The 27,170-nt window shown below is 42.8% G+C and overlaps 2 protein-coding genes across 16 annotated transcripts in view; one reads left to right on the forward strand and one right to left on the reverse strand.

The window, feature by feature from the left end:
- REPS1 (RALBP1 associated Eps domain containing 1) overlaps positions 1-566 on the reverse strand; it is a 70,896-nt gene extending 70,330 nt beyond the window's left edge. For all 11 annotated transcript variants that reach the window (XM_072855967.1, XM_072855963.1, XM_072855966.1 and 8 more), the window contains exon 1: positions 205-566. In XM_072855967.1, the coding sequence (XP_072712068.1) occupies positions 205-357 (153 nt within the window). In that variant the 5' untranslated portion in view covers positions 358-566. The remainder of the gene's footprint in view (positions 1-204) is intronic.
- A 359-nt stretch (positions 567-925) lies between these two features.
- On the forward strand, positions 926-25,971 carry ABRACL (ABRA C-terminal like). 5 transcript variants are annotated; one of them, XM_072855969.1, is made up of 6 exons: positions 926-1,516; positions 2,658-2,789; positions 13,955-14,058; positions 18,620-18,683; positions 21,907-21,973; positions 25,381-25,971. In XM_072855969.1, exons 4-6 carry the CDS (start codon positions 18,636-18,638, stop codon positions 25,563-25,565), a joined length of 300 nt encoding a protein of 99 aa, XP_072712070.1. In that variant the 5' UTR covers positions 926-1,516; positions 2,658-2,789; positions 13,955-14,058; positions 18,620-18,635; the 3' UTR covers positions 25,566-25,971. The 5 variants fall into 5 exon arrangements, with proteins under 5 accessions (XP_072712070.1, XP_072712073.1, XP_072712072.1 ...); XM_072855972.1 differs by lacking the exon at positions 18,620-18,683; XM_072855971.1 differs by lacking the exons at positions 926-1,516; positions 2,658-2,789; positions 13,955-14,058; positions 18,620-18,683 and adding an exon at positions 19,288-19,455.
- The last annotated feature ends 1,199 nt before the right edge of the window (positions 25,972-27,170 follow it).

Here is a 27,170-nt window from a genome sequence, read left to right on the forward strand (position 1 = left end):
CCCGCTCCGGCCTCCCCGCCCTGGCCCGCCACCGCCGGCGGGGCGACCCCCGCCGAAGGGCTGCCGGGCGGGCAAGGGAGCGAGGGCTGAGCCGAGCGCGGCGGAGGGGAGGGGCGGCAGCACCGGACGGGGCTGTCTCCCCGCGGGCTGTAACGGCGGGGCGGTGCCCGGGCCCGCCGCCCCCCGGGGCCCCGCAACGGTTACCTGCATGACCACGTCGTTGGGCAGCTGCGCGGCGCGGAACAGCTCCAGGACCCGCCCGTTGGACGCCACCTTCTTGGTGCTCTCGGTGTCGCAGTAGGAGAACAGATCGCAGTAGTAGCGCTGCTCCGCCTCGCTCAGCGTCAGGCCCTCCATCTTACACCCCGGCTCCGCGCGGCGCTGCCGCCGCCGCCGCCCCGCATCCAACGGCGGCAGCCCGGCCGGCGGGGGGGCAGCGGAGAGCGCGCGGGGCTGCCTCGCGCCGCCCGGCCCGTCGCGAGGGGGGAGGGGGAACGCCGCCGCGCGCCCCAGCCAACCGCCGCGCGCGAGCGGCTGCTCACACCTTCCCCCCACCAACCGCCCACCCGCCCCGCCCTCCCGCCCACACCGCAGCGCGCCTGCGCGCTTTCCCCCGCGCCTGCGCCGACCGCCCGGCGAGCGCGCGTCCCGGAGAGGGAGAGCGCCCAGCGCCGCGCGCCGCCGTCCCCGCCGCTCCGCGGGGAGCCGGCCCCCTCCGCGCGAGCGGCGGCGGAAGCGCCAGGCCCGGGGGGCGGGGCTAGCGGGGAAAAGGGCCAACAGCGTTCCCCGCCGCCGGCGGGCCCGCCCCCTTCCCGCGTCGCGGTGCCGACACCATCGGCGGCCCCCCCCGGGAGGGGGTGAGGGGGAGTGGTGGCCGCCCCCTTCCCGGGGCCCGGATGTGCGGTGCGGCCGCGCGGCAGCGCCCCCTAGGGGTGTGGCGGGCCGGGGAGGCGGGCCGGGCCGCGGCGGCCCCGCGCTGGGAGCTCTCCTCAGGGACCCCTCGGGCTGCCTGTGGGGTGCCGGGCCCGCAGCGCTGGGGCGCAGGCGCTCGGCTCCCCGCGGGGGAACCCCCGCTTTCCCCGAGACAGCGGCGTTGGCGTCTCGCTCTCTGGCTTGGCCGTGACTGCGCGCAGCAACCTCCGCCACCGCAGGGGCCTCGGCCGCCGGCTGCACAGGCCCCGAGGACGGGCCCCGGTAAATCACGCGGGGATGCACGGCAGCCCTGCTCACGCAGCCGTCCCGGTCCGGCGAGGCTCAGCGGGTCTCGTGAGAGGCTGAGGCGGTGCCGAGCGGCCTCCTGCGCCTGCCTTCCAGGGGCTCGGGGCACACGGCGTCATCACGAGTGCAGGTTCTCCTGGTAACTGGTGAAGAGCTACCCATTCGGCTACGTAGGCCCTGCTGTAAATGACTGATGCTGTCTCTTTCCACCGTCGGTACCTTATGCGGCGACACCACGTCACACACAAGAAGTGGCCTGGATAGTAACTCCGAACATCAGTCTTGCAAGAAGGAATAGGCAAGAGCTCACTTAATCTCTTCAGCCACGGCTCTCGCTCTGCATGTCTCTCTCGGCTGTGTTTTCCTCGATTCTGTGTGATTCCCTGGGTAAAGCTATGCTCTCGCTGCAGTACACTAACAAAGTTCCCTCCAAGCTACTTTGGCTTCTGGAGGGAGTCTGACATCCCTGACAGAGCAAAGGGCCTATGCAGAATGCCATGGTCTCCTGCTAGAGCCTTTTGACTACCTGATCTGATTTAAATCCTGCTGAGGTAGCAGTCCAGTACTTCATACTTAGGGGCATCGTCTCATTTTTAATTTATCCTTCTTCCTTATTTCCACTCCCACCTTCCTTCACAACTCTTCCAATTTTTCTCTTTCCAGATTGCTGTTGCCAACTGCTCTACTTCCCTTAAGCACCTCATCCTTTCTGCCCTCCTAAGATAGTTATGTTCTCAACTTAAAGGAGAGATTCATCTTCCCTGCTATTTGAAATACACAGTATATTCTTTTGCTGCTAACTAAAGTTTCGGAAGACCACTGATATGTTAGCTTACAGTTAAAATAACAGACAAAAGGTTCTTCCCAGAAATGTACCATTATCAAGCTTTTGCAACCCCAAATGATATTAATGATGAAACCACACAGATTGATCACGTTTCTCAGTTAGTTAAAGCTCCTCAAAATAGGCTATACTGAAGGAATAATTAACTTTTTTATGTTATATCTAGTTATTATGATTTTATAGACTTAGATAAGGCCAACTTAGCATTGTAGGTCACTTAATTGGAGCTATTGTCGCATCAGTATCTCTGCAAGTAAAATGAATGCAACCTTTCCTCCACAGCTAAATTGCATACTGCAATTCTGTTAGTTATACAGAGCCATTTGTAAAGAGGTTTTTAAATCACTTATTAGCAAATGATTGGGTTCGAGTGCCTTTGCTTCTTACAGGTTCAGTGATTGTATGCTAGTTCGGGCACTGGAGTTTGGAAGACTAATATATGTATATATCTGTAGCTATAAAGTTCTTCATAAGTTAGTGTAAGGACCCCAGAATACTTTTATTGTCAAAATAATTATAGGTTTTATGTCTAAAAGTAATCTGAACATCTTATTATTTTAATTGAGTTGCTATTTTATTATTTGCATTTTTGCAGCGGGAGCACTCTTTTGACATTAATGGGAATCACTTAGCTGCAACAGTTTGTACAAGACACAAAGAACAATCCAGGGAGGAGGTTCCCTAGTATGGACTACTCCCACATGTCCAAACACCAGACAACTCTGAAGTAAGTTTAATAACTGTATATTTCAGTAAAACCATGATGTGTCATGTGAAAATGTCATGTCATTGCTTACTGGAGAGTTGAATGCTTTGGGGGAATATGCTGGGCTTTTCACTGTGTATAGCACCACTCTGAAGCTGTTCGGGTAGCTATTTGGAAAACAGGTTGTTGAGTCTCATTTCCAACTCCTATACCATAAACTTACCTTCTTGCTTTGTGCTAGTTCAAAGACTGAGCAGAAGGAGTAAGAATGACATGACATGTAGCAAATACATTTCTAATTCTCAAGATCTACATGTGGGAGAAGCATCTTTGCCTCAGAGAGTCCCGGTACAATGTTTCTGTGTTTGGCTATGGGATCTCCCTTCCCTTGCGATCGGCCCCTTGCAAACCTCCAGGCTGAGGAGGGATCTGCTATTCAGAACATCACCTGTTTCCATCAGGCCAGACTTAGCATCTACTGAGATAAAAAAAATAAATCTTTTCAGTGGATTCTCAATGAGGATTTGTTTTGTTTGGCTGGAGAATATGCTGTTTGCTACAGGATGAACTGAGGAAAATAGTATTCCTGCGTGTTTGTAAAATACATTAACTTTTCCGTATTTGCACTTTTCAGTGCAACTGACCCAAACAATGAAACCATATTTCTGTTTTTAGTTCTTTTGCTTTGGAAATATCTCTATCACAGCATTTCCCAGAGCTCATGTTAGATACAGAAAGAAGAAGGTTTATGGCAAAATACCCACCAAAGTGTATCATTAGTGATACACTTTTGATATAGTAGATTCAGCCTTTGGTACATGAAAAACTTGATTTAACTGCCTTCAATTATGATTCTAAACAGAGCACGAAGAGGAACTTTTCTTGGCTTTTTAGATATTGTACCTTTTATTCTCTCTTTTTAATGTATCTTCTTAGAATTCGGAGCTCTGGATAGCTAAGAGTTAAGCTATTCTCCACATGGTACCTAATTTTACTGTGTTTTATTTTCTGTGAAGCAACTGTTAGATGACATATATTGATATCAAAGCAGTCATCCTTTTAAGAGATCAGAGAAAATCACCATCGTCATAGGAAGGCCAAGTCTAATGACCCAGATGGAAGGAAGCACAAAGTTATTTTGCTGCCCATAACAACTCTTAGAATCAGAGCCAAATTATACATCAATAAAACATTATTTTTTTTAGAAAAGGAATACTTTTACAACTTGATATGTGACCAGAAATATGTATGTCCATTGCTACTAAAACAAAAAATAACGTTTTATTCATTTAAGGGAAATTCCAGTTAAAACCCTGCTCAGGTTTCAGTATCTTTTATCATCTGAGAAATTACTATTGGTTTCTAAAAACTAGTTGTTACACATGCTGAGACTAATTTCTAAAAATAAACGTAACTCAGACACATATGCAGGATCTAGTCTTCATCAAGTGTCATTGGAGTGCCATGTCTAGGGTCTACCTGCTTTTGATGGGCCTCTGAATCTCTGAGTTCTTATTACAGTTAGTGGGTCTCATGTACTATGTTATTTGCACTAAAGTAAGTTATATGCTCAGATTTTAATTTTTTTTATTAAAGCACCTTCAAATAACTTTCAGCCTTATAAAGTATATATTTGGGTCCAGTTTCCGTCTTGCACCTGGTTCCCCAAGTTTAGAAAAATGGCCCTGAGGTTATTTGTCATTGCCTTTCTAAATTCTTCTGCATGGTTAATGCTGTGGAGCAGGTTTTACAATCCCTGTCAATATACTCCTTTACTTGCAGCTCATCAGGAGTTACAGGAACTTGTTCTATCCTGATTCTTTAGTGGAAAGACAAGTAGATTAAGGCTAGAAACAAATAGGAGATGTTTAAAAAAACCTGCTGTCTCGGACTTTAGAGCTGTTTTATTGTTACTGCCTGATCTTTTCAAAAAAGATGATACCTTTGGAGGTAGGGTACTTTATCCCCAGACAGAAGAATATTTTGAGAATGGTGTTAACACTTACAAATGAAAGAAGTCCCTGTTCTGCTTTTGTAAAAGCAACCTTATTTCCTTTGTATAGAAACAAATTTTAATGCAAATATAGCCACTTTACAGATGTTTGTACCCATACTTTTGTAAATTTATGCATGTGTGTTCTGTGTGTTACAGTTTACAACCTCTTTCCAACCTCGATGTTTACATTCTTGCAATTTTGAAAAACATCAGTTTAGTCATATGGTCAGGTTTCACCTGCTGCTGATTTTATCTTCTACAAAATGGCATCCATATTTCAAAGAACCTACCCTCTGCTCTACCAGTCCTGCTGGGATCGTTTCTCCATCGAAAGGGCGTCCCACATTTAGGGCTATGAGATTTTCCACGGTGGATGAAAAAATCCTTTCCACACAGAGCCATGTAGCAGACAGTAACAATGAGAGGGGTGTCATTTTTTCCTTCTGTACAAGGAGAGCACCTTTGCAAGGAGCATTCAGCAAGCAAATGGTGGATCTAAAGCAATGTCGTTACTCACCACAATGTGGTCATTCTGGTCCCTCCTGCACCTCTGTGCAAGCACATCCTGTAAGGGAAAATAATAATTTCTTTCTCAGTAGCCTCCCTAGCATGTTGTGTCACCACTGAAATATGTATGGGATCCTGGCTGGAGACATCTACTATCTGTGGAGTATTTAATAATCTTTCTCTGTGTAAATTTCCTCAATAGAGAATGAATAATGCCTTTTCCATATCATTCACCATTGTGCCTGCTCAGTTTTCCCCTGTCTCTCCTTTAAGCTTTTAATTTGTATATATCTATCATGGTCCTTGTAAAAGTTGCACGTATTTAAAAAATTGCCCCCTTTTCTCTTTCATCCAAATACGTCAATTGAATGAAAGGAGTAAGCAGTCAAATGAAAGCCTCTAAAGAAAAACTTTTTCAATTAAAACAATCAAAGTGGAAGATACTGGAAAGGAGAAACCTTTACTCCTTTATGATTTTGGCACATTTCTACATGAGATTTCATCTCCACATCTGAAAAGGTGGGGGACACCTACCTTCACCCCAGCACAGCTATATATGTTTGGTAGGTTCCAGAGAGGAATTCCTTTAGAGAATGGATTGAAGAGAGAGTGACTTTTCATATTTACCTCAGCACCTCAAAAGCCTGAGCAGCTGGTCAAATCCCACCTCCCTTTAGATTTTAAAACTATCCTTGTTTCTTCCAAAAGGAGAGGATGTCTCCTGCTTGCATGACACTATCAAATAAATCTCTTCTTCCAGAAATTAAAACTCCTTTTAGAGCCTTTCAACATTTGACTATAAATCCACCTGGTCTTGCTGCCATATTTACTTACAGATTATTCATGATAGTGTCTACATCCTCTTTTATAAATATATCCTCTATAATTTTGTAGAGTCAGGACGGGTAAGATAGTTCAACTTGTCTTTGTACTTTTTGGCACTATCTGACATACATAATTCTTCATAAAATTATATATTGATAACAACTGCCTTTAAGTATGATAAGATTATATTCAAATTACTTTTTCTTAATTATTTGGGTTACCTTTGTAGTCCCTCAATATCTTTCTTTGTTTTGAAGCCCTAAAATCTACATTACTGAAGCCCCAGCTAGTCTGAAAACAGTCTTATACCTCCTTCACTGCCTTTATTTACTTAGCTTCCGTCTCCCCGGATTCTTGAGCAGTTCTCATTGTTCTCGTACTTTTTACTCTTTCCTCTTGCTCCCTGAATGTGGAAGTGCACTGTAACTTGCTGATGGAAGAGGATGTTATCCCTTCCTAATGGATCATTATTCCACTGAATAATGATCTCCATCTGGGAGGGTTGTTAATGGCTACTTCAGGAAACTTCTGGCACATTACTGAATTTGTCAGAAATTGGTTACGAGGTGGGAAGAAGTGCTGAAAGCAAAATTTCACATCTCTTTCCCATATTACACACATACTCACCCCTCCTTCCTTTTCCTATTCTCTGCTTTTAGCTTTATATATAAATGTATCTTTCCTTTTCCATTTCATTTATATTTTAGTTTCCATCTTACTATTTTTTTCCTTAACAGTTTTCAGTTATAATCAGTTACTCAAGGATTTTCATTTCCCCCTTTAACCTTTATTTCTACATATTTGTTCCTCACACTAGCAATACAGTCCTCCACAATATTGATCGTCTTGGGATTTGTACTCCAACTCACCTTTTCCTTGTGCTTTGGTACCTTCTTTATTCTGGATTCACCAGTTTGTTATTTCACAGTGTGATTCTGCCTCTTGGTCAGAATTTGACTCAGCCTGTTCTTTTAGCTGTTTTCCATTAAGATCAGTTTCCCAAGGATTTTAATCCCTTCCTTTTTCTCCATGGTGATGTGGGCTGCTCTTGATATGTTAAGATAAATAAAATTTAGAACTCGTTCTGTGTCTTATATTTGTTTAAGATAGCAGTAATCTAGTTTATTTCTTTTTCTTAAAGTCCTCTAGATCAAAAACACCCCAACGCACTTTCAGATCTGCTTCTTTTGTTAAAAACTGCACTTATAATAACATTTCTCTGATGTTTGAGTCAGTTATAGGAGGGATATTAAGAATGCTGTATGCTCCATCTGTGGTGGCTGTAGGAAGGAGTCTAGTAATTAAAGGTCTCTCTCTCTCTATAGGTTTGCTTTAATATGTTTTACAGACTCTCATTTCTTCACACTTTCTAATTTTTATGTTATTTATTTCTGTCCCATCTTATCTTTTTCTTCCTTTTTTTTCTTCTGAACATCTTGACTTATTTTGAAGATCTATTTTCAATTACATCTCTTTATCCACATTTATTGTCAGGGATTAGCAAGGGAAGCTGGGAGCCGAGCATGATGACAAGACAGGCAGTGGCCATCTTTGCCGACAGAAGTCCCATCCCGCCACCCCCAGCCAGGGCACCGGGCAGGGCCGGGAGGTCTGGACCTGGGGCCCACGGCCAGGGACAGGCAGGGCTGCAATGCCGTGGGGCTGGAGCTCCAGCCAGGCTCCACAGCGGAGCCTCAGATGAAGGCAGCTCCCATGGGATGAGGTTATCCCTGGCTGTGGCTACCGCCAGGAGCCGGCTCACAGCTGGCCCTGACCCCCACAGCCAAACCCCCACTTGCCTTTAAGTCATTGACCTCACCTCCATGTCACCAACTTATGTATATTGTTGTAAAGCTAGAATAACTCCAACACATTGAGTATAACTTTGCATTTACATTAGTGTACTTGGGAGCAGAAATTGATTTTGAAATATGGCAGTATTTTCATTGCACTAGCATTCCTATTCACAAAAACCCTGTATTTTGAGTTTGACAGTAAGATATATACAACATACACAGAACTGCAACTTCTTCTGTTTGCATTAAGACACTCAAGATGTCAGAGAAGAAGGATGTAGTTTTCCTGTTAGTGTATAAATAATTCCTGAAGCAAAGCTCTTACCATCATAACTTCCTGCTGAACTTGACTCAGTTAGCAAATGCTAATGACAGTCCTGTAATGTAAAATCAATAAATGCTATTTGAACTGAACCTATTATTTGAGCAGAGTGGAAATATACTTAATTAACACACATTCAAATGTTCTACAGAAATTACATTTCTTTATTTTTGAAACATCATGTTCTGTTCCAGTCATTTTAGAGGGACTATATTTGGTAGAATGGGTGCTAAGCCTACATAGTGCTATGGCTCTCTGAATTTAAGTGGAATCATTGCCAAGTACGTTATTTCTCCCTGTGCCTTCTAGAAAAAGGTTTAGATCTTACAGTTCTTGAAATGAATCATAAAATGAGCATATCAGAAACTGGCAGGATGGAATGAATATACGTGCATAAATACAGAGAGACAATTGCGTCTTTTACTATCCACACATTTTTTTCACGTAACTGTTAACTTGTGTGTGCCCTTGTGTGTGCTTCCTGCCAAAGTCCTTTGCCAGGATTTGTGTCTGTGACAGAGGAGAGAGAATACTCTGAGAGCATGAAGCGTGTATCTCTTTTACTGGAGGGTGAAATAAAAGGTGAAGAAAAGCAGCTCTTTGCATCATTACTCATCCCTTGCGCCTTTTCTTTCAGGCTAAGAGCAGTTTGGCTCTCTTACAGAGAAAATAATTTCATCAGGAAGGGATTAGGATGTATAGTCACCCCTCTGACTGAAAGGTTATGTCCCAAATTACTATCTCTTCTGTACTCCCCAATAGATCCAACAATGGTTGTGATAAAAGGCAATGCTGATTCTTTGCAGGAATCCAAGCACTGCTGTTACCTGGCTAAGGTGGCAGCCTAGATTTCCTAGCTTGAACAGGTGCTAGAAAGTAGCAGGCTATCTCACCCTCCTCTTCCTCTCCCAACCCAGAGAGCGATGTACTAGTAGGTTTCTTCATGGCCAGCTTTGGGAGATGTGTGGGTAGTGCTTGTTTCTATAGGTGTCTTACAAATGGCTGAGAGACTGAGAGAGGACAAGCCTCGGGCACGATCACTGCAATTCCTTTGTGGAGGATCTCGTACATAGAGAAGAAATAGCACTGGATTGCAAAGCAGGGCCTGCTGGGAGCGTACAGTGGTCTCATGCTTGCTTCCCCCAATCTCTAGTTACAGCTCATCGCTGAGTGAGAGCAGAAACTTCTTGTACCACTTCCCAGTTCATTCCAGTGGGAATTGTTGCAACCCTGGCAAAAAGCCTGGGACTAGTGTAGCCAAGAGTGGGCCAAATGTACTTCATAACTCAGACCTTTCTCTTGTTTATATTTGATCATCATACTCCAGCCATTCAAAGGACTGAAGACTTAGGAAAAACAGCTGAAAAAAAAGAAACCCAAAAATAGTTTATTGGGATTTTGTGGGCAGGTTATTTATTTGTATAGTTTGATCTTATTCTCTTGGAAGAGAGAGAACACTTTGAATGGAGAGCTACTATATTTTATATGAAAGAAAAACAGAGGCAGCAGCTACCTTTGACGTACAACCTTTTTATCAAATAAAGGCTTTTCTGATATTGTCTGTGTAGTACAAGAGCCATTTATATATTATTAGATATCCAAATACACTAAATAGAGATGATGAACTCAAAGTGGCAGACCCTTGCTTTTTTGAATGAGGCATAGTGAAAAAGGAGGCAGGAAACTAAGAACAATAGGTCTGGTCCCATTTTCCTCTTCTCTTTATATAGAGATTTTGAAGGAAGTGAAATGGCTCTGTTTCCTCACATCTGACCTGTGAGAAAAATAGTCTGTGCAGTCAGTTTTTAGCTTGGGAACACATACGAACTCTATTTCCCAGTAATGAAATAAAGGATGTGTATTCCTTAGAAAGTAAGTGAACGAAAAAACGCCTGCATTTTTCTGGTGTGAGATACTAGTCTTTCCACCTTCTGTTTGCCTCTGTGATGGTAACATTCTGATCTGTAGTAACCAATTAACCAACGTACCAAGTCTTTATTGATGACTATTTGCTGTTGTGAGAAGCTGTTAGTACCGTGGATAATTTGTGTGTTTGCTTAGAGAATCTTTGGTTAATTGATAGAATGCGGTCAACAATACAGCCTTGGTACTTTAGTTTATATGTCTCTTAGCCTACAGTTGTGACCAAAGAACTATTATTTGTTCCATGTGTCCTTAGCTATCTAAAAGTGAGTTGTCATCTCTGACCTACTTATTGAAGCTCTCTCTATACCAGTGCTTTTTGGAAGGTGAGGTCTTTATCTCTCTTCTTTACTGTAGAGACATAACTATGTATACATGCAGAGAGTTAGTCAAGTAACTAACTTAAAACAGATGCCTTACTTTCAGGTAGCTAAAGTCTGGTGAGATGAATACTGATGTAAGGTGTATGCACAGGTAATACAATTTAAAAGCCCGACTGAAAATTAGGGATCTTTCAACTCCTACCCAAAATTTTAGCCACTGCACTTTACCCAATGATTTCTTAAACACCTGCTGAGTTTTCAGGGAGATTGTTAATTGTTCTCTACGCAGTTCACAGCAGTCCTGCTTTGGTAGGATCTGCAGATAAACAGTTTTCCATGGCTGATGTACATCCTAGTGCAATGCCAGCCATTTTAAACAGTGTTCATCATGGCCAGTCTTTCTTCTGCATTAAGAAAATGCCAACTGAGGTCAAGGGAAGTCTTCTAAAAGATCAGAGCATGAAGGCTCACAACCCACCCTTTTAAGGAAAAACAAAAATGTCTCATTACATCTTCCCATCATATCTCTTTTCTTCTTTGCTTCCCCTGGCAAGTAAAATGATTCAATAGGAGGAAAGAGTGGAAGTTGGCTGGCTGGAGTCTTTGGCTTTGCATTTCTCCCTAATACTAGACAGAACTGATCCACTGAGTGACCTAATGATCAGTTGCCTCTGTTTTAGGGACTGTTTCTCCAGTTTTCCTCCGGCCAGAGGACTTCTGTCAGCTGTCCTCTTGCAGCTCCAGCTATGTCACTGTGTAAAATAACTGAGAATAAGTCCTTGTTTTGTTTTTTATCTCCATTTGAAGACCCACACCTCTCCTGAATGTACTCCTGAGGAAGACAGCTACTATTTCCTCTGTACCTTATCCCAAATAGTGTACCTGTGCCCACCTGTACCTTTTCCCTCTGATGGACATGCATGCCTTGTTTATGGAGCTGGGAAGTTCCTCATCCTACATTGACTTACTTTACCCAATTTACGATGCAACTGATTGCCTAAAGAAAAAAATAAAACTGTCCCTCCCATTTCTGTTTCCTGTTAGCACTGTAATTACACAGTTATTTATGGGTTTTAGAGCAATACATAAATTCTGGGATCATCAGGCCCATCCCCGACTTGTTTCTGACAAATTTGCAGACCATCAAAAGCATACTTTCATGTAATCTAATATTATTTTATGAGCTTCCATTAAATTCAGAATGGAGATGAACTTTTTCAAATGGAGTAATACGCTGGTTCCTAATAGAAGAAGGAAGTTGAAGCTGGTCTAAACTTGTGTAAGGAAGACTTGGATTCGAGGAAGTGCATTGGGAAGTTTCTGTAACAGTTCACAAAGAAAACACTTGTCTGTGTGCAAGACAGCTTTTGTGCTTTCCTTCAGTAAACATAAGGGAAGTGAGATTCATTTGTGCTATTGGTGTGACAGAGAACAAATAATATTGGCTTCAAAATACTATGTCACAACACCTTCTGAAGCAAATATTATTTATATATGTGTAACACAATTACATAGGATAACTATGAACCAAACGAGAAGATGGTTATACTTAATTTTCTTAATTATGTTTTTAAATCTAAGCTTCTCCAACATGTCAGAGATGCTTGGACAAAATTTCCTCGAGGAAAAATAAAAAAGGGTAAGACTTATCCCAGAAGTTTGGGATTCACAATCACAATTAACTTTGCAGATGAAAAATTCATGAAAATTCATAAACCTTAGGTGTTAGATGAAGGAGAAAACTGGCACATCATTTGTCATCAAACCATATGGTGTGTTTAAAAGCATAAATTAATTTTATGTTCACATAGTACTTCCCTGGTAGATATTTGTCTACTATTTGAAATCAGCATACAGTTTGACCTTCTACACCATGACAGAAATTCCTCCTAGGCTACTGGGTCAATAGGTGAGACCATTAGCAGTGCTCTATGGGAAGCTGTGTTGGGAGTCTGATCATTGTTCTGTGTTGCAGTTTCAAACAGCAGGAAATCAAATGATTTAGGATCAAAAGACTTGTGGCTGCAGTGCCAGTGAAATTAATAAAGTTTGATCAGTTATGAATTTGAACTTAATTTGGATTTTAAAGCTGGCATTGCATCTTGAATCCAAAAAAGAATTCTTAAAAGGTAGTTTATATATAAATTTGACCCTAAAAATACATTTCCCCATATGCAGGAACCAATAAAGTGCTCCTGTACTTGACTTCAAAATATAGTATAAATTCAGTGTAATTGCAAAGATTATCAGATTCAAATGACCCAATGTGCACCTTAAGCACAGTATTTGGGCAGAGAACCTGGAATGTAGACTAGCAAAATTACAGATCTATCCCTAAAAATGCTTATAAACAGGATTGTTGCATTAAATGATTATTAACTGTCATTAATCCAGTGATAAAGAAAGTTTTCTTATGTTTTTTAGCCAACTGTAAACTTCTGTGAACCATGCTTGCATGACCAGCAGGAGGTCTTGACATTTCACTAACAAAAAATTTATTGTAATGACTTTTGCCGTGACAAGATTTCATATGTTAAGTAAATGCATTCTGACAAATGTCAATCCACAGTTCCATTTCAATAAGTTTTCCTTCAGGAAAAGATTTGATGTACTTCTGTCATGAGTCATTATAAATGGCTGAGCTTTAGGAAGGACATTTATATGAAACTAATAAATAAAGATATTACACCTAGAGCTGTATTTGATGTGGATGTGAATAGTAATTCTATATTAATGTAACTGTCATCTCTGCTACCATTATTTGACATCTTTATGCAAAGCCAGTATTTTTGGTTTTCTGAAAAAGTCCCCAAAATGTCAGTATGTGTATGTATATGTGTAGAGGGAAAGGGAGAAGGGGAGGTGCATATCAAACAAGAGGACAGAGGGTCTGGATGATTCAGCTGTTACCATGCTGTCTGGAGATCAGGAGATGTACTGCTGTTTCCTTGCTACAAAAGATTTTTTGATACCAGGAATCTGAGAAAGTAATTAGTCTTCATGTTCCTCTCTCTGAAATATTCAGCTGTTATAGCAAAGAACACCAATAAAACACATTAAATACAATCAGCTATTTATATATTTATTTTTCGTTTTGTAACCTGTCTTCTGCTCCCTCAAGATGTTACCGCACATCCTCTTTACCTCACATCCTCTTGTGTAGAAAAGCATCACCCAATCTCAAAATACACCCCCTACTAATTCTGACTGCGTGTATTTAGGGAGGTTTTTAGTTCAGTCTTACAGTTTTCAAGAAACTACTCTCAGACATGTGATTAGGGTCATCCTGTAGTTCTTTTTACAGGGCGTGCTGTATGACTAACATTATGGGCCCAGTCTTTTAGCCTGTACTGATACAGCATCTTTCTGTCATTCAATACAGAGGTTTACTCTTGGGTTATGGGTAGAGCAAGTCATTCTGGTGATTTACATCAAGATTTTAAGTACTCCTCTTTTCTATTCAACTGTAGTAAAGATTTACATGCTTCATTTAGGAAGAAGCAGCATTACATCGTTTGAGGCACCTAGTGGATAACAAGAAGGGTATGATACCCTGAGGCCATTTCTGAAATAAGTCCCCTCTCCTGGACAGACACAGGTGAGTAACAGCGTAAGTGAATCACTCCATTTACCTCAATGGAAGTGCTCGTTCAAATGCCAAGACTGTCATCAGTGTGTTTGTATTTGTAGTCTCTCTTGTTCTGAGGCTGGTCTGTCATGTTTGCTTTTACATTAAAAGAAATGCATATGTTTTGCTAGGTTACTTTTTCAACTCACTGAGAGAGAAGAGAAAGTGGGTTTTTTTGTTGTTCTGTTTTGGTTTTGGTTTGGGCTTTTTTGGTCATTATAGGAAAATTAAAGCTAAGAGCCCATACAATTAATATTTTAAAACATGGCTTTACAGGAAAGTTCTTGGAAAGTTTTCCAAAGCATCACTGTGCTTTTCATTTTGGTAAAATAATTTTCTCCCTTGAAACAACTGCTGACTTAAGACCAGAGAGAGTGGCCAAGTAAGACTAATGATTGCACCAAGAATGATGGACATGCTTTGGATATGGAGTTCGTAAAAGAATAGAGTGCTATTTTCCTGGTTGATTGGCTTGTCTCAAACAAGAGTTGTTCTTTTGACTATCTCTAACAACCATACTCTCTGAATATTGCTTACTCCCCTCAGATTTCTATAACAGCATTGACTTGCTGTGGGTTTTTCTTTCTCATTGAAGCCAAGGGCCCTGTCTTGTTCTAGGAAAAGATACCTAACTTTTTCTGTGGTGTTACAAAGTCCGCAGGAATAAGTAATGTAGTAGATCCTCTACCACTTGAAATCTTGAAATGATGCAAAGACATATTTTTAAAGACCTGTTTTAGCCTGGGCTGAGGTGGCTTTACAGCTTCATGTTGAGTCATAACCCTACAGTAGGTTGCATAATACGGCACACCCATGTTGACAAGTGACTCACACCAGGCTGGCGGCACAGATACATGATGGGGCTGAGCTAAGACAAGACACATACGCACACTCCTGGTTGAATCACAGCACTGTAGTTTCTGTCCAGCTTTGGAGACAGTAAGGAGAATCTCTGGCACGTTGCGCAGGTGTAAGTTGCTGGTGTTAAAGCCAAAGGGATGGGACACAGGCACATGTGGCAGGAATTCATGTCTCTACTAAATCAACAAGTAAAACAAAAATGTGTTGAAAGAACAAAGTAAGACCTGGACTATGTAAGAAGACAGATAAGATGACCTCTTCTAGCAGTGAAATCTGCAAATCACGGTGGCAGTTCTAATGGTTTTTAGCTGGGGAGGATCTCAACAGAAAACTGTGTGTATGCACATGTGGCGCATATGTCTGCCTATTCACAAGCACATCTAATGCAAAAAAAATTCAAGAGAACAGGATTGTACAAAACAAGAACAGCATTGGTTATCAAGATATACTAGTAAAGTGAGAATATTTAGTTATTATATGCTGGAAAACAGAAAAAATGGCTATTACCTAGCAAATGGGCTTGTAACTTTCTCCTACATTTTCCAGGCTTGGCCCGTGCTGCTACACACCTGTCTCTGGAGAAACCTGTTACAACAGATATGTTTACAACATGTTTACTGTAAACATTAAATACTTTTAGAAAACTAATTTCTCGTGGCGTAAGAAGACAGGCTCCATTCAGAATCAATAAACAGCTGAAAGGTAGGAGGAGACAAAGAGGTAGAGCTGATGGTCAACTTCCATGAGGGAGAGAGGTTACTAGTGTGCTCTTAGTACCATCTCTGTTTGGACCTGTGTTGTCCAAAGCTGTCGTTGATGACATGGGAAAAGAGGTGACAAAGTTTGTGCGATGCTGTTTCAAATCACACAGTAAACCAGCCAACGGTACTGAAAAATGCAAAGTAATATACTGGGGGGAAAATAATCCTAATTGTCTGTAACAGAACAATTAATTACTACCACTTCAGAAGTAGTTTTTGAAACCACTATGGATAGTGCTCAGCACTTTTCAAAAAGGCAAGTAAAATGTTGGGAATTATTAGGAGTGAGAACAAAACAGAAAACATCATTATGTCTTTGTATATACTATACCCACATGCTGAATAATGCTGACAGTTCTACTAATTCAATCCCAGAAAAGAACGTGGAATTATTTGAAAAATTATAAAGAACAAGAAGGATGACCAACATGGACAGGCATTAATTTTACATGGGATTAAAGAAAACTAGGGCTCTTCAGCTTGAAAATAAGATAAGTGATGGGAGAGCTATAGGCACGAACGCAATGGAGAAAGCAGGAGATGGGATAATTACTTGCTCCAGTAAGTGCCAGGAGCCAGGAGAGAAACCAGGGGATCAACCAATAGTTTTCATTGATTATACTGTTTGCCAAATGCCTGCTCTTGGTCACTGCTGGAGGCAAAATGTTGGGCTAGATTGATTGTTTGATCAGATCCAGTACATCTGCTGTGGTGTTCTCAAGCTATTTTTTTTAAATCTTGCGTTGCATAATTCCTCTGTTTGGCTGCCTTCATGTAAAACTGTGCATCTGGGGGGACAGTAACAATACAGTGAGATGCCAAGGAAGGTCAAATTAGAAAAGTCTGTTTTAAGGCAGAATCTCATTACTTTTGGGGAGTACTCTTAGTAAATGCAGCTGAAATGCATAATGAATTATGAGTCCAATGATGACCTTAACCAGTGATATGAAATATGTATGAGCAATATTTCTATGTCTGTCCTCTGAGCTTGTAAAGGACAATTTTGCACTTCTTTTTTATTTTAAAAGTATCATTTTGTAGAAGCAGAACAACTGAAAACCACCATCTCCATAATTTTCACATTTCCTGCTCTCTGCTGCTGCCCCTGTAAGGACATAATCAGCCAGTCCTGCTGCTGACCAGCTCATTTTCATACTTTAGCAGCATCACTGTTCCCTTAATTGTCGTGGTAACATGGTTTTGATTACTTACTTACCTAGAATTATTTTAACATTACATGACAAGGAAAGGCCGTGAAAGAAATAGTAATGAAAGTATCCTGTGTTTCGATAATCTCCTGATGTGTACCTGGGGACCAATACTATACATACAGTAACACTTCCTTTTCAAAAGACAGAATTTAAAAAAAAAAAATTGTACTTCCTCAAAAAAAGGGTTAAAAGAAAATAAGGAATTGCAGATTTTTGTTCATCTTTCTCAGATGTATAGTTGATCTGCTTCTTATAAATTAGGGGCTATGATTCAAAACAGACTTAGAAAAGAATTTCTAACATAGATTTCATCACAATAATAATAATACCTTTGGTCTGAAAAGTCCCAAACTATTACTCGATCAAACATAAATTATCCATAATAACAATCACATTATGCAAAGCAAAGGCCTATGTTATTTGTGCAAATGTAATGGTGTTCTCATGATTAAGAAATCTAGAGTATGTGCATGATACAACTGAAAGCATGTTGTTAATAAAAATGAAGATAAGCACTTTTATTCTATACTGCTAAATAACTGGAATATTTGCCATGTTTGCCATGTTTGCTAACATACTAATTAGATTCTCTTTTAAAAGGTTTATTTCAGATTTTCCTTAAAAGTCTATCCTTTTGACTGTAGTATTTAGCATTATGTTGGCCAACTAAACAAAGATCTTAGGAAAAGCAGTATGCCTTAATATAAGCACATACGCCATCATATCCCAGAGCATCAATGCTGTTCAGATACTACATTTTTCTGAGAATTCTCCACTGTCTTTTGATTAAATTCAGATAGATTTAGATTTCATTAATTTCATTATCAACTTAGGAATGTAGTCCTTTCAATCTTAACTTGTTTTCCTAACAAATCCTAACAGGGTTTGTTTTTTGAAAAGAGCACCCCTTACTGATGTTAAAAACAGCTAATCTGTTCAAAACTGTTTTGATGTGCTATCACCTGCTGAATATATAGCTCCTTGAGCAGAAAGCAGCATGGGGTTTTTTTGACTAACCAAAGGGTCTGTTACTGATAAATAGCGATTATTCTAAGGAAAAGTTAATCTTTTAATAAAAACACCATCATCAAAAAAATCCCTCGGAAAAGCAAAGGGCTTGGACTCCAGTTATATGTCCCTGGAGTGATAAAAATGTGATCTTGGCATCATGTCCACTGTGCAAATTAATTTATCTAGCTCAGGGTCTGCCAAACAAGCCCTAGCAGAGCTCGCTGTAGTGGTTTAAGGTGCCGTTAGCTATTTATTCATCCTCACACCAGGGATGGGAGAATGTAGTAAAGGACCAGACCTAACTGGCACAGCTCACAGTCGGAGACAGTATCTCAGCCTCACCTTCAGAAGCTAATGCATGAAAATGTGAATTGCAAGGGCTGGAAATAGCTTCTCATACCAACTCTGCTTTATGGCCAGTCATGCCTGGTAAGGAGGTGGGAGAGACAGCCGTGAACTGCAGTGAGAATTTTCTGGAGACATTTGGTGTGAGCCTTGCCTCTGACTAGCAAGTTGGCGGCAGCCTCATTGCTTTGTAGGAGTTAATGCAGCTCTCAGTTTTAATGCCAGTGTCCTTGAGAGAAGATGTAAACATTTCTGTGAGGTGAAGAGGAAGCAAGAGAGACAACAGCAGTAGCTAATACGAAGATACAAGACTGAAAAAATTAAACTGCATTCTCTCCACAGTGTAGAGTGCAAGGACATGCTGCTGAATGAAAAATTGGATAAACTGCAACTGACTTTATCTAAGGTAAATGATGTTAGCCTAGCTCATTCACTTTCTCTGGAAAGACAACTGTTTTTCTAGGAGAAAACAAATGGGGGAGGCATAAGAAGAGAATGGGGCATGGTGTGGCACCTGGGGAAGCCAGCGGAGATGGAGAGTATGAGGCATGGTACGGTAACAGAAAGTGACTGAAGCAACATAGTGTATTATGTTGAGCTGGCTTACTGAAGAGGGGGTTGCTGAAGGGCTGGCCTTGGAAGGCATTTTACCGACAAACTCACGAATGCCTTTGTCCCGAAAAGAACGAGGTGCGCTGGGGAAGTCTGTAGATGGCACAAAGTTGGGAGTCGCTGATGTGGAAAAGAGTGAGGTCCTCACATGGGGGAGAACGACACGGTCCTTCAGCTGGGAACGCAGGGCCAGGCCCTTGCGAGAGGCCGAGGGAGAGCCAGGCCCGGCGCCAGAGGCGGGGTGCCCGCCGGCCGCTGCCGCCCGGCAGCCTCGCATGTCACGGGGGCGGGATCCCGGCGGGCAGGGCGACTCCCGCAGCAGCTAGCAACGGCAGAACCCAAAATGGCCGCGGCCGCCGCACCGGGGCGGCCGGCAGCTCAGCGCCGGGAGGGGGCCTGGCCCCCGCGGCGGCCGGGCGGGGCGAGGCCCGGGCGGAGGCCGTCTCACCGCCCCCGCCCCCTCGCGCTGCCCCCGCCTTCCGCCGCCCGCCCCGTCGCCCCCGCGCTGCTTCACGCGGCTCCCGCCGGCGGCGGCCCCTCGCGGCCAGAGTGGTCGACGGCAGCGGGTGAGTGCGGGAGCGGGAGCGGGAGCGGGGTGCCGCGGCGGGGGGAGCCGTCCTTCCCGCCGCTCCGGGGGGAGAGAGGCGCTGCCCGGGCAGCCGCCGGCAGCGGCGGGCGGGTGCGGCTGCCCCTCGCCCGGGGGGGGCGTTTCCCGGTGAGCCGTGCGCAGGCGGCGGTGGGAGCCCCGGCCCGGCCGTGCCCCGGCAGAGCCCGGGGAGGCGGGGCGTGCCTCGGTGGGAAGGGGACCGCGCTCTGGCTCCAAACGCGGGCCCGCCGAGGAGCCATCTTCTCAGGTATTTGCAGTATCTGCAATGGGAGAGGTCGGTGCCGTCGGTTACGAAGATGTATTTGTGCTAAATAGCAGTTAGGTGAATTTCCAGCAAATAGAGAGGAGTTTAGTTTTCGTAGTACGTACGGAAAAATCATGCTGGCTTCCAGCATTGTATTGGCATCAGAAATATTAGAGTTTAATAGTTGGCATGCACTTTTGATAGTTGGTGTGCTGAGTATATGACAATATAAAGTAAATATTAAGTGTTCTTAAAATACCTAGAATCCCTTCTTCCTTACTGCTTACACAGCCACAGTTCTCGGATCTCAAAAGTGTTGCATAATAATGTAGATTTATTTTTTTAAAAATTTTAAATGTGGCTATTGAAATTGACAGTGTATGAGGGAAAAGAATTTTAAATTAACGCGAATTTAAGGAGTTAAAGTAAAAACGCCTTTAAAGTTAAAAGAACATTTTTAAAGAGAAGCTAGTTACGCCGTTGCAATGATGGATATTAAAATTGGCAGTTTGACAAATTAATAATGATAGCGTAAGCTTTTTGGTAGATGGGTCATATTTTCCTTGGTGGCTTGTAACAATATATTTAGTGCTCAGTTAAACAAAACCTAAAAGTCTGTAGAATTCCTCTAAGGCAATTAAAATTCTGCAGTCCTGTTGCTGTGCCCTTTTAAGGCAGCCTTGCAGAGGTGGTACCACCGCAGCGCATCCTGTTGCAATCTTACGTGTTAGTCTGCGTTAGGGATGAAACTGTGGTTTGCGTGGGGCTTTGCCTGAAACCCATGCTGATGCTAAGCTTGCTCAGTTTTGCGTGTTAAAAAGACAGATTTTTGCAAGTGAATTCAGGATCTGAAAATCAGACTCTTGCAAAGTTTTTTTGCCTCTTGGATAAATCATGAGGGGTCAGGAGGTGGAACTATGTCACTCTTGCTATTTTAACTCAATAAAAAAAGAAAGGAGGGGAAGCTTTTCTCTTAGGAAGAGTCTGTCATGTATGCAGATGTCAATTTTTTTAACTCCGTTTACTTACCAGATCTGTGCAGAAATCCTGGTTTCTTGAACAATAGAGACTATCTCAGGCTCACTGAGCCTCTTTCAGACAGTGCTCAGCTCCAGAAACTCTCTCTATAGCTTTTGTTCCAGGCTGCACTGTTAGCGTCTGCGGAAGCTGCATTTGACACTTTGCTTTGTCCGTGGGGCCCAGTTTCTTGTGCTTACCTTGATGCCGGTTTTCACTTAAGGAGTTTCACATCTAAAGGTTTCATGGTGTTGATGCCACTTTGATCTATGTTGATGCCACATAGATCCAAAAACACCTTTCAGGTGCCTGCGTTTATTAACCAGGGATGCTTTGTAGCCAAATAGTGTTTTATGTGACTGTAGCGTTGCCATCTACTAAGTTGCATATGGCTAAACTGTTGCAAGGCATTGGTGCAGATTGGTGAAAATTGCTGTGTTTCACAACAAAGAGGCGCACAGGATATGTTTGGCGGTGTAGCAGTTCCTTGGGATCACTATGAATGGAAATAAATGTTGGCCTTCTCAGGACACTTGCATAGTTTGTCTCTGATTCAGTTCTGCTCTCAGTAGCAGGCGTGCGGTAGCTGCTGTCCTGTCAGGCACTGCGTGCATAGACCTGCTGTAACCAACTGGATGTCTGCAGTATGTTGCCAGGATAAGTGGAAAGCTGTGGTGTGGTTTAAAAAAAAACAAATCTACTATTATACCATATCCCAAAGTGGAATTTAAAGGAAGATGTTCCATTTTTATTGAGGGCATGGATAGAAAGTTGCAAAGCCCCTGATGACTTGTGATGTTACCAGGATGCTCTGATTCTGTGGCAGCCTAAGCTCATTCTTTAAAACAAACAACCGCCCCCCTGCACCAACCTTCCCACATTTTTCATATTTTGAAATTAGCTCCTTATATTTGTGTTTAGAGTGTAGTGAGGTTGTAGTTTCTGTTCACTTCCCCTCAAATGTGGAGGTGTGGAGGCTCTTTATCCGTTCAAGACTGAAATCTCAGATTATCCTGTAGCCCTGTGTCTCCAGGCTACTGGGATTCACAAAGTGCTGTGACATTCCTGATGAACTGAGAACAGGCCAGGACGGCACAAAGGATTCACAGGTCTCCTAATAACTTTGTCAAAATTTATTTTACTTTTTAGACCACAATGAATGTGGAACATGAAATTAGCCTCTTAGTTGAGGAGATTCGGCGGCTGGGAACCAAAAGTAAGTATCGTAATATCTCTGACCGTACAGATGTAGTCATGTTATACATACATGTATGTATATGACATACATGTCATACAGGTGTAGTCACGTTATATCAACCTATGAACTTGGCAAATTTAATTAAGCGGGCTCGGGTAACCTGCAAACTTGCATATATCCTTAATGTTGGACTGTATAATACTCCCTGTATCCCATCCTTTAACATAGTTCTGTTATGAAGTTAAATGTTTAAGCCTCTGCAGCACAGAGGGTGTAGGCTTGAAATCCCGCTCCCACTAAAATCAACTGCAAAATTACTCTTTTTTTTAGACTTCCAATACTTGCTACAGTCATCAAAGAAAAAAGTTGCACTTTTTCCTTCCACTCCTTCTTTGGTAACTTCTGAACTTCAGAATTCATAGAATCATAGAATTGTTTAGGTTGGAAAAGACCTTTAAGATCATCAAGTCCAGCTGTTAACGTAGCACTGCCAAGTCCACCACTAAACCATGTCCCTAAGCACCACATCTACACGTCTTTTAAATATCTCCAGGGATGGTGACTGAACCACTTCCCTGGGCAGCCTGTTCCAATGCTTGACAAACATTCTGGTGAATAAATTCTTCCTAATATCCAATCTAAACCTCCCCTGGCACAACTTGAGGCCATTTCCTCTTGTCCTGTTGCTTGTTACTTGGGAGAACAGACCGACCCCCACCTCTACACAACCTCCTTTCAGGTAGTTGTAGAGAGCAATAAGGTCTCCCCTCAGCCTCCTTTTCTCCAGGCTAAACAACCCCCAGTTCCCTCGGCCACTCCTCATAAGACTTGTGCTCCAGACCCTTCACCAGCTTCGTTGCCCTTCTTGGACACAGCAGCTCAGTGTCTTCTTGGCCACCTAGGCACACTGCCGGCTCACATTCAGCTGGCTATCGACCAACAGCCCCAGGTCCTTTTCCACCAGGGAGCTTTTGAGCCACTCTTCCCCAAGCCTGTATCGTTGCATGGCGTTGTTGTGACCCAAGTGCAGGACCTGGCACTTAGCCTTGTTGAACCTCATACAATTGGCCTCAGCCCATGGATCCAGCCTGTCCAGATCCCTCTGCAGAGCCTTCCTACCCTTGAGCAGATCAACACTCGGGCCCAACTTGGTGTCGTCTGCAGACTTACTGAGGGTGTAGTCAATCCCCTTATCCAGATCATTGATAAAGATATTAAACAGTGGGGAACACCACTTGTGACTGGCCACCAACTGGATTTAACTCCATTCACTACAACACTTTGGGCCTGGCCATCTGAGGGTGTAGTCAATCCCCTTATCCAGATCATTGATAAAGATATTAAACAGTGGGGAACACCACTTGTGACTGGCCACCAACTGGATTTAACTCCATTCACTACAACACTTTGGGCCTGGCCATCCAGCCTGTTTTTTACCCAGCGAAGCGTACGCCCATCCAGGCTATGAGTAGCCAGTTTCTCCAGGAGAATGCTGTGGGAAACGGTGTCAAAGGCTTTACTAAAGTCCAGGTAGATAACATCTACAGCCTTTCCCTCATCCACTAAGCGGGTCACCTTGTCATAGAAGGAGATCAGGTTAGTCAAGCAGGACCTGTATTTCATAAACCCATGCTGGCTGGGCCTGATCCCCTGGTTGTCCTGTACGTGCCGCGTGATGGCACTCAGGATGATCTCTCCATAACCTTCCCTGGCACCAAGGTCAGACTGACAGGCCTGTAGTTCCCTGGGTCCTCCTTCCAGCCCTTCTTGTAGATGGGCGTCACATTTGCTAAATTCCAGTCAACCGGGACCTCCCCAGGTTAGCCAGGACTGCTGACAAAGGATTGAAAGCGGCTTGGTGAGCACTTCTGCCATCTCCCTCAGTACCCTTGGGTGGATCCCATCTGGCTCCATAGACTTGTGTATGTCTGAGTGGTGTAATACATTGCTAACCATTTCGCCGTAGATTATGGGGGCTTTATTCTGCTACCCGTCCCTGTATTCCAGCTCAAGGAGCTGGGTACCTGGAGAACAACTGGTCTTACTGTTAAAGACTGAGGCAAAGAAGGCATTTAGTACCTCAGCCTTTTCCTCATCCTTTGTCACTATGTTTCCCCCCCACATCCAATAAAGGATGGAGATTCTCCTCAGCCCTCCTTTTGTTGCTAATGTATTTATAGAAACATTTTTTTTGTTGTCTTTTACGGCAGTAGCCAGATCAAGTTCTAGTTGGGCTTTGGCCCTTCTAATTTTCTCCTTGTGTAACCTCATTACATCCTTGTAGTCCTCCTGAGTTGTCTGCCCTTTCTTCCAAAGGTCATAAAATCTCCTTTTTTTCCTGACTTCCAGCCAAAGCTCTCAGTTCAGCCAGGCCAGTCTTCTTCCCCGCTGGCTTGTCTTTTGGCACATGGGGACAGCCTGCTCCTGTGCCTTTAAGATTTCCTTCTTGAAGAATGTCCAGCCTTCCTGGACTCCTTTACCCTTCAGGACTGCTCCCCAAGGGACTCTGTCAACCAGTCTCCTAAACAGGCCAAAGTCTACCCTCCAGAAGTCCAAGGTAGCAGTTCTGCTGACCCCCCTCCTTACTTCTCCAAGAATCAAAAATTCTTATCATTTTGTGATCACTATGCCCAAGACAGCCTCATTCATACACTTCAGTTCTGTTCATCATAGTATTATTTGCAAGGAATTGATCTGTATGCCTAAAACTAATCCTAAAAACTGAAACTAAAAGGAGTTATAGGTGTAGTCCCAGCCTTCCTTAAACTTGCTTAGAAGGTAGCCTTTTCTCTGAAGATTGTTTTTCATTGCTAAAACTCCTCTTTCTTCATAAATATTTATGCAATTTGTGGATGTGCTACCTGCTCATATATTTCAGTTCTAATGCAATTTAGTTCAGTTCCATTAGTTTTTCAAAGCCTAAATGGATACGTACATCTTGCAATTTGTATGACTGCATCAGCCTTTTAGGAGTAACCTAGCTAACCTTAACATATATTTTTAAAATTCTTGCTTTGTGTGAGAAATGAATTCACATTGCACCTTTTTCAATGTGAACCTTAAATATTAATAAGTGAAAAAAAAAATATTTGAAAAAATATTTTAATTATTTAAAACTAATTTCCTCCTTATGCTTTGAAGAGGTTCAGTAGCCTGTGCTGATCATAGGTTTCAGAAAGTCGTCAGTAAAAATAAACATAGCAGATATGTGGTCCTTGATATGAGTCTCTGGAAAAAAGGGAAAGTCATACCAGGCAGGATTTTTGCCTGCTATTTATCATCAGCATTCATAATATGTTCTCCAATACATTGGGAAACACCATGGGGTTTACTTTCAGCGTTCTGACTGCGTGTCACTTTCTTTCCCCAGTAATCTCCTAACTGAAAGAAAATCTGCATGTTTTCATGTTATATCTTTGATTTAGATGCTGATGGACAAGTGAGCGTGAAATTTGGTGTGCTCTTTGCTGATGAAAAGTGTGCCAACCTCTTTGAAGCCCTAGTGGGAACTCTTAAGGCTGCAAAACGACGGAAGATTGTCACTTACCAAGGGGAGCTACTTTTACAAGGTGTTCATGACAACGTTGATATCATGCTACTGCAGGACTGATGCAGTGTTTCAACTATGCATTAATAGAATTGTTTGAGACAGTGACTTGCAACATCCTCTGAGTAAGGCTGATCATTCTAAGGTGTTTTGATGTATTTTCTATATCTTTATAGTCAAAAGGAAACTGTCCTGTTTTGGAAAACATTCCTGTTTGTAATTCTTCCTAAAATGGTACTGTATGTGAGTAAGGTAAAAGATGCCAGAAATCTCTCTCTCTCTCTCTCTCTCTCTTTTTTTCCCTCTCTTTTTTTTTTTTTAAAAAAAATCTCAGGTAATGCTCTCAAATGTTTGGTGGTTATTTTCAACATATGAAGAAGGGGACTGGTTGGTAATTTAATGTTTACAAATCAAAATGTGCCATGAAAGTATAAAATAAAAACACATGCTTAAATTTTTATAATTCTTATTTCTGTTGTTTCTCTTTTTATTTGCAACCTGAAATGAAAGCAAAATGAATTCCTGTGAGGAACATAGTTAAGTAACTGTACAGAAAACACACCAGTAAGATAGGAATAACTTTGCAGCATGATTCAGTTGAAGAATGACCGTCCTTCAGAGTGACCAGATTGTGCACAGAAAGCCATGAATGATAGATGTACCGCATTCATCTCTGGCAGTGTAATATGCTTTCGGTTTTTTTGTCCTCTAGACTTTTGAAGGAAGTGGGTGAGAAGTTCCCTGAATGCTTTCATGCAGTGTTAACCAGAAGGTAGTACAGCAGCCTCAGGTTGTGATTATTTTTGCCACAGTAATCATACTTTCTCTAAATCGCTCTAGGCAAAAAAATGGGAGGGGAGGAAAAAAAAGCCCTTTTGATTGTTTTCTAGCTTACTGCTAATTCTTCTTAGCTGGCAAAAATGCTCCTTCCAGTAGGGAGAAAAAGTTGCTGCATGGGGAAAGCAGCAGTGGGTAAGCAAACTGCTTACTGCTCTGTGCTTCCGCTCTGCAGCTGCAGATCTTAAAGTTGCAGGATGGGTGAATTTCCCTCTACTTAGCAGCCTTTTACAAGTGCAAAATGCTTGAAAAGTGTCTTCTTATTTCCAGATACAGGAAATGCATGCATGGTTATGGAATCTCTACAAAGCTGTGTAATTCCAGCTGCTGTCCCTTTCATCTTTGTTTGCTCTGCTTCGCGCAACAGGAAAACAACTCGAATCCTGTGTGCAAACAGATCTGGGCTGCCTCTGCCTGTGCTGGCCCCAGAATCTGGAGAGCAGGGAAGTGATATGCAGCGAAACTTGAGCTGTTTGGGTCCAAGCCAGCTGGAGCTCGGAAGCAGAGTAGGAGCCCGGCACAGCTGACTGGCTCCAGTGCCCTGTCACTCTAACGCAGCTATTCTGCTTCCAGACCTGAGCTGACAAGTGCCTGCACCCCTGTGCCCCACAGGTGGAAAGAAGGAGGACTGAGGCCAAGCCTTCTGCATTGGGGGTCAGACCAGACAGCTCTGCGTTACCAGAGCTGTCTCTGTTGGTCTCTACAACCAACACAGTTGTGTTTTCCTCTGCCTCTATTTTGTTGACAGCCTGAGTCATTGTCTGGGTTCACAGGATAGCCTGAGTATGCTGACAGATACCAAGCCCTTTGTGATTGTTTGAGATGCCAGTT

Source organism: Ciconia boyciana, chromosome 3, assembly GCF_034638445.1.
Source record: "Ciconia boyciana chromosome 3, ASM3463844v1, whole genome shotgun sequence".
Lineage (NCBI taxonomy): Eukaryota > Metazoa > Chordata > Aves > Ciconiiformes > Ciconiidae > Ciconia > Ciconia boyciana.

Excerpts from the sequence above, each read along its gene's own strand:
- ABRACL (XM_072855969.1), top strand. The coding sequence starts at position 18,636 with ATGCTGCTGAATGAAAAATTGGATAAACTGCAACTGACTTTATCTAAG. Across the intron at positions 18,684-21,906 it reads TGCAACTGACTTTATCTAAG|ACCACAATGAATGTGGAACA; the intron begins GTAAATGATGTT and ends TTTACTTTTTAG. Across the intron at positions 21,974-25,380 it reads TCGGCGGCTGGGAACCAAAA|ATGCTGATGGACAAGTGAGC; the intron begins GTAAGTATCGTA and ends TCTTTGATTTAG.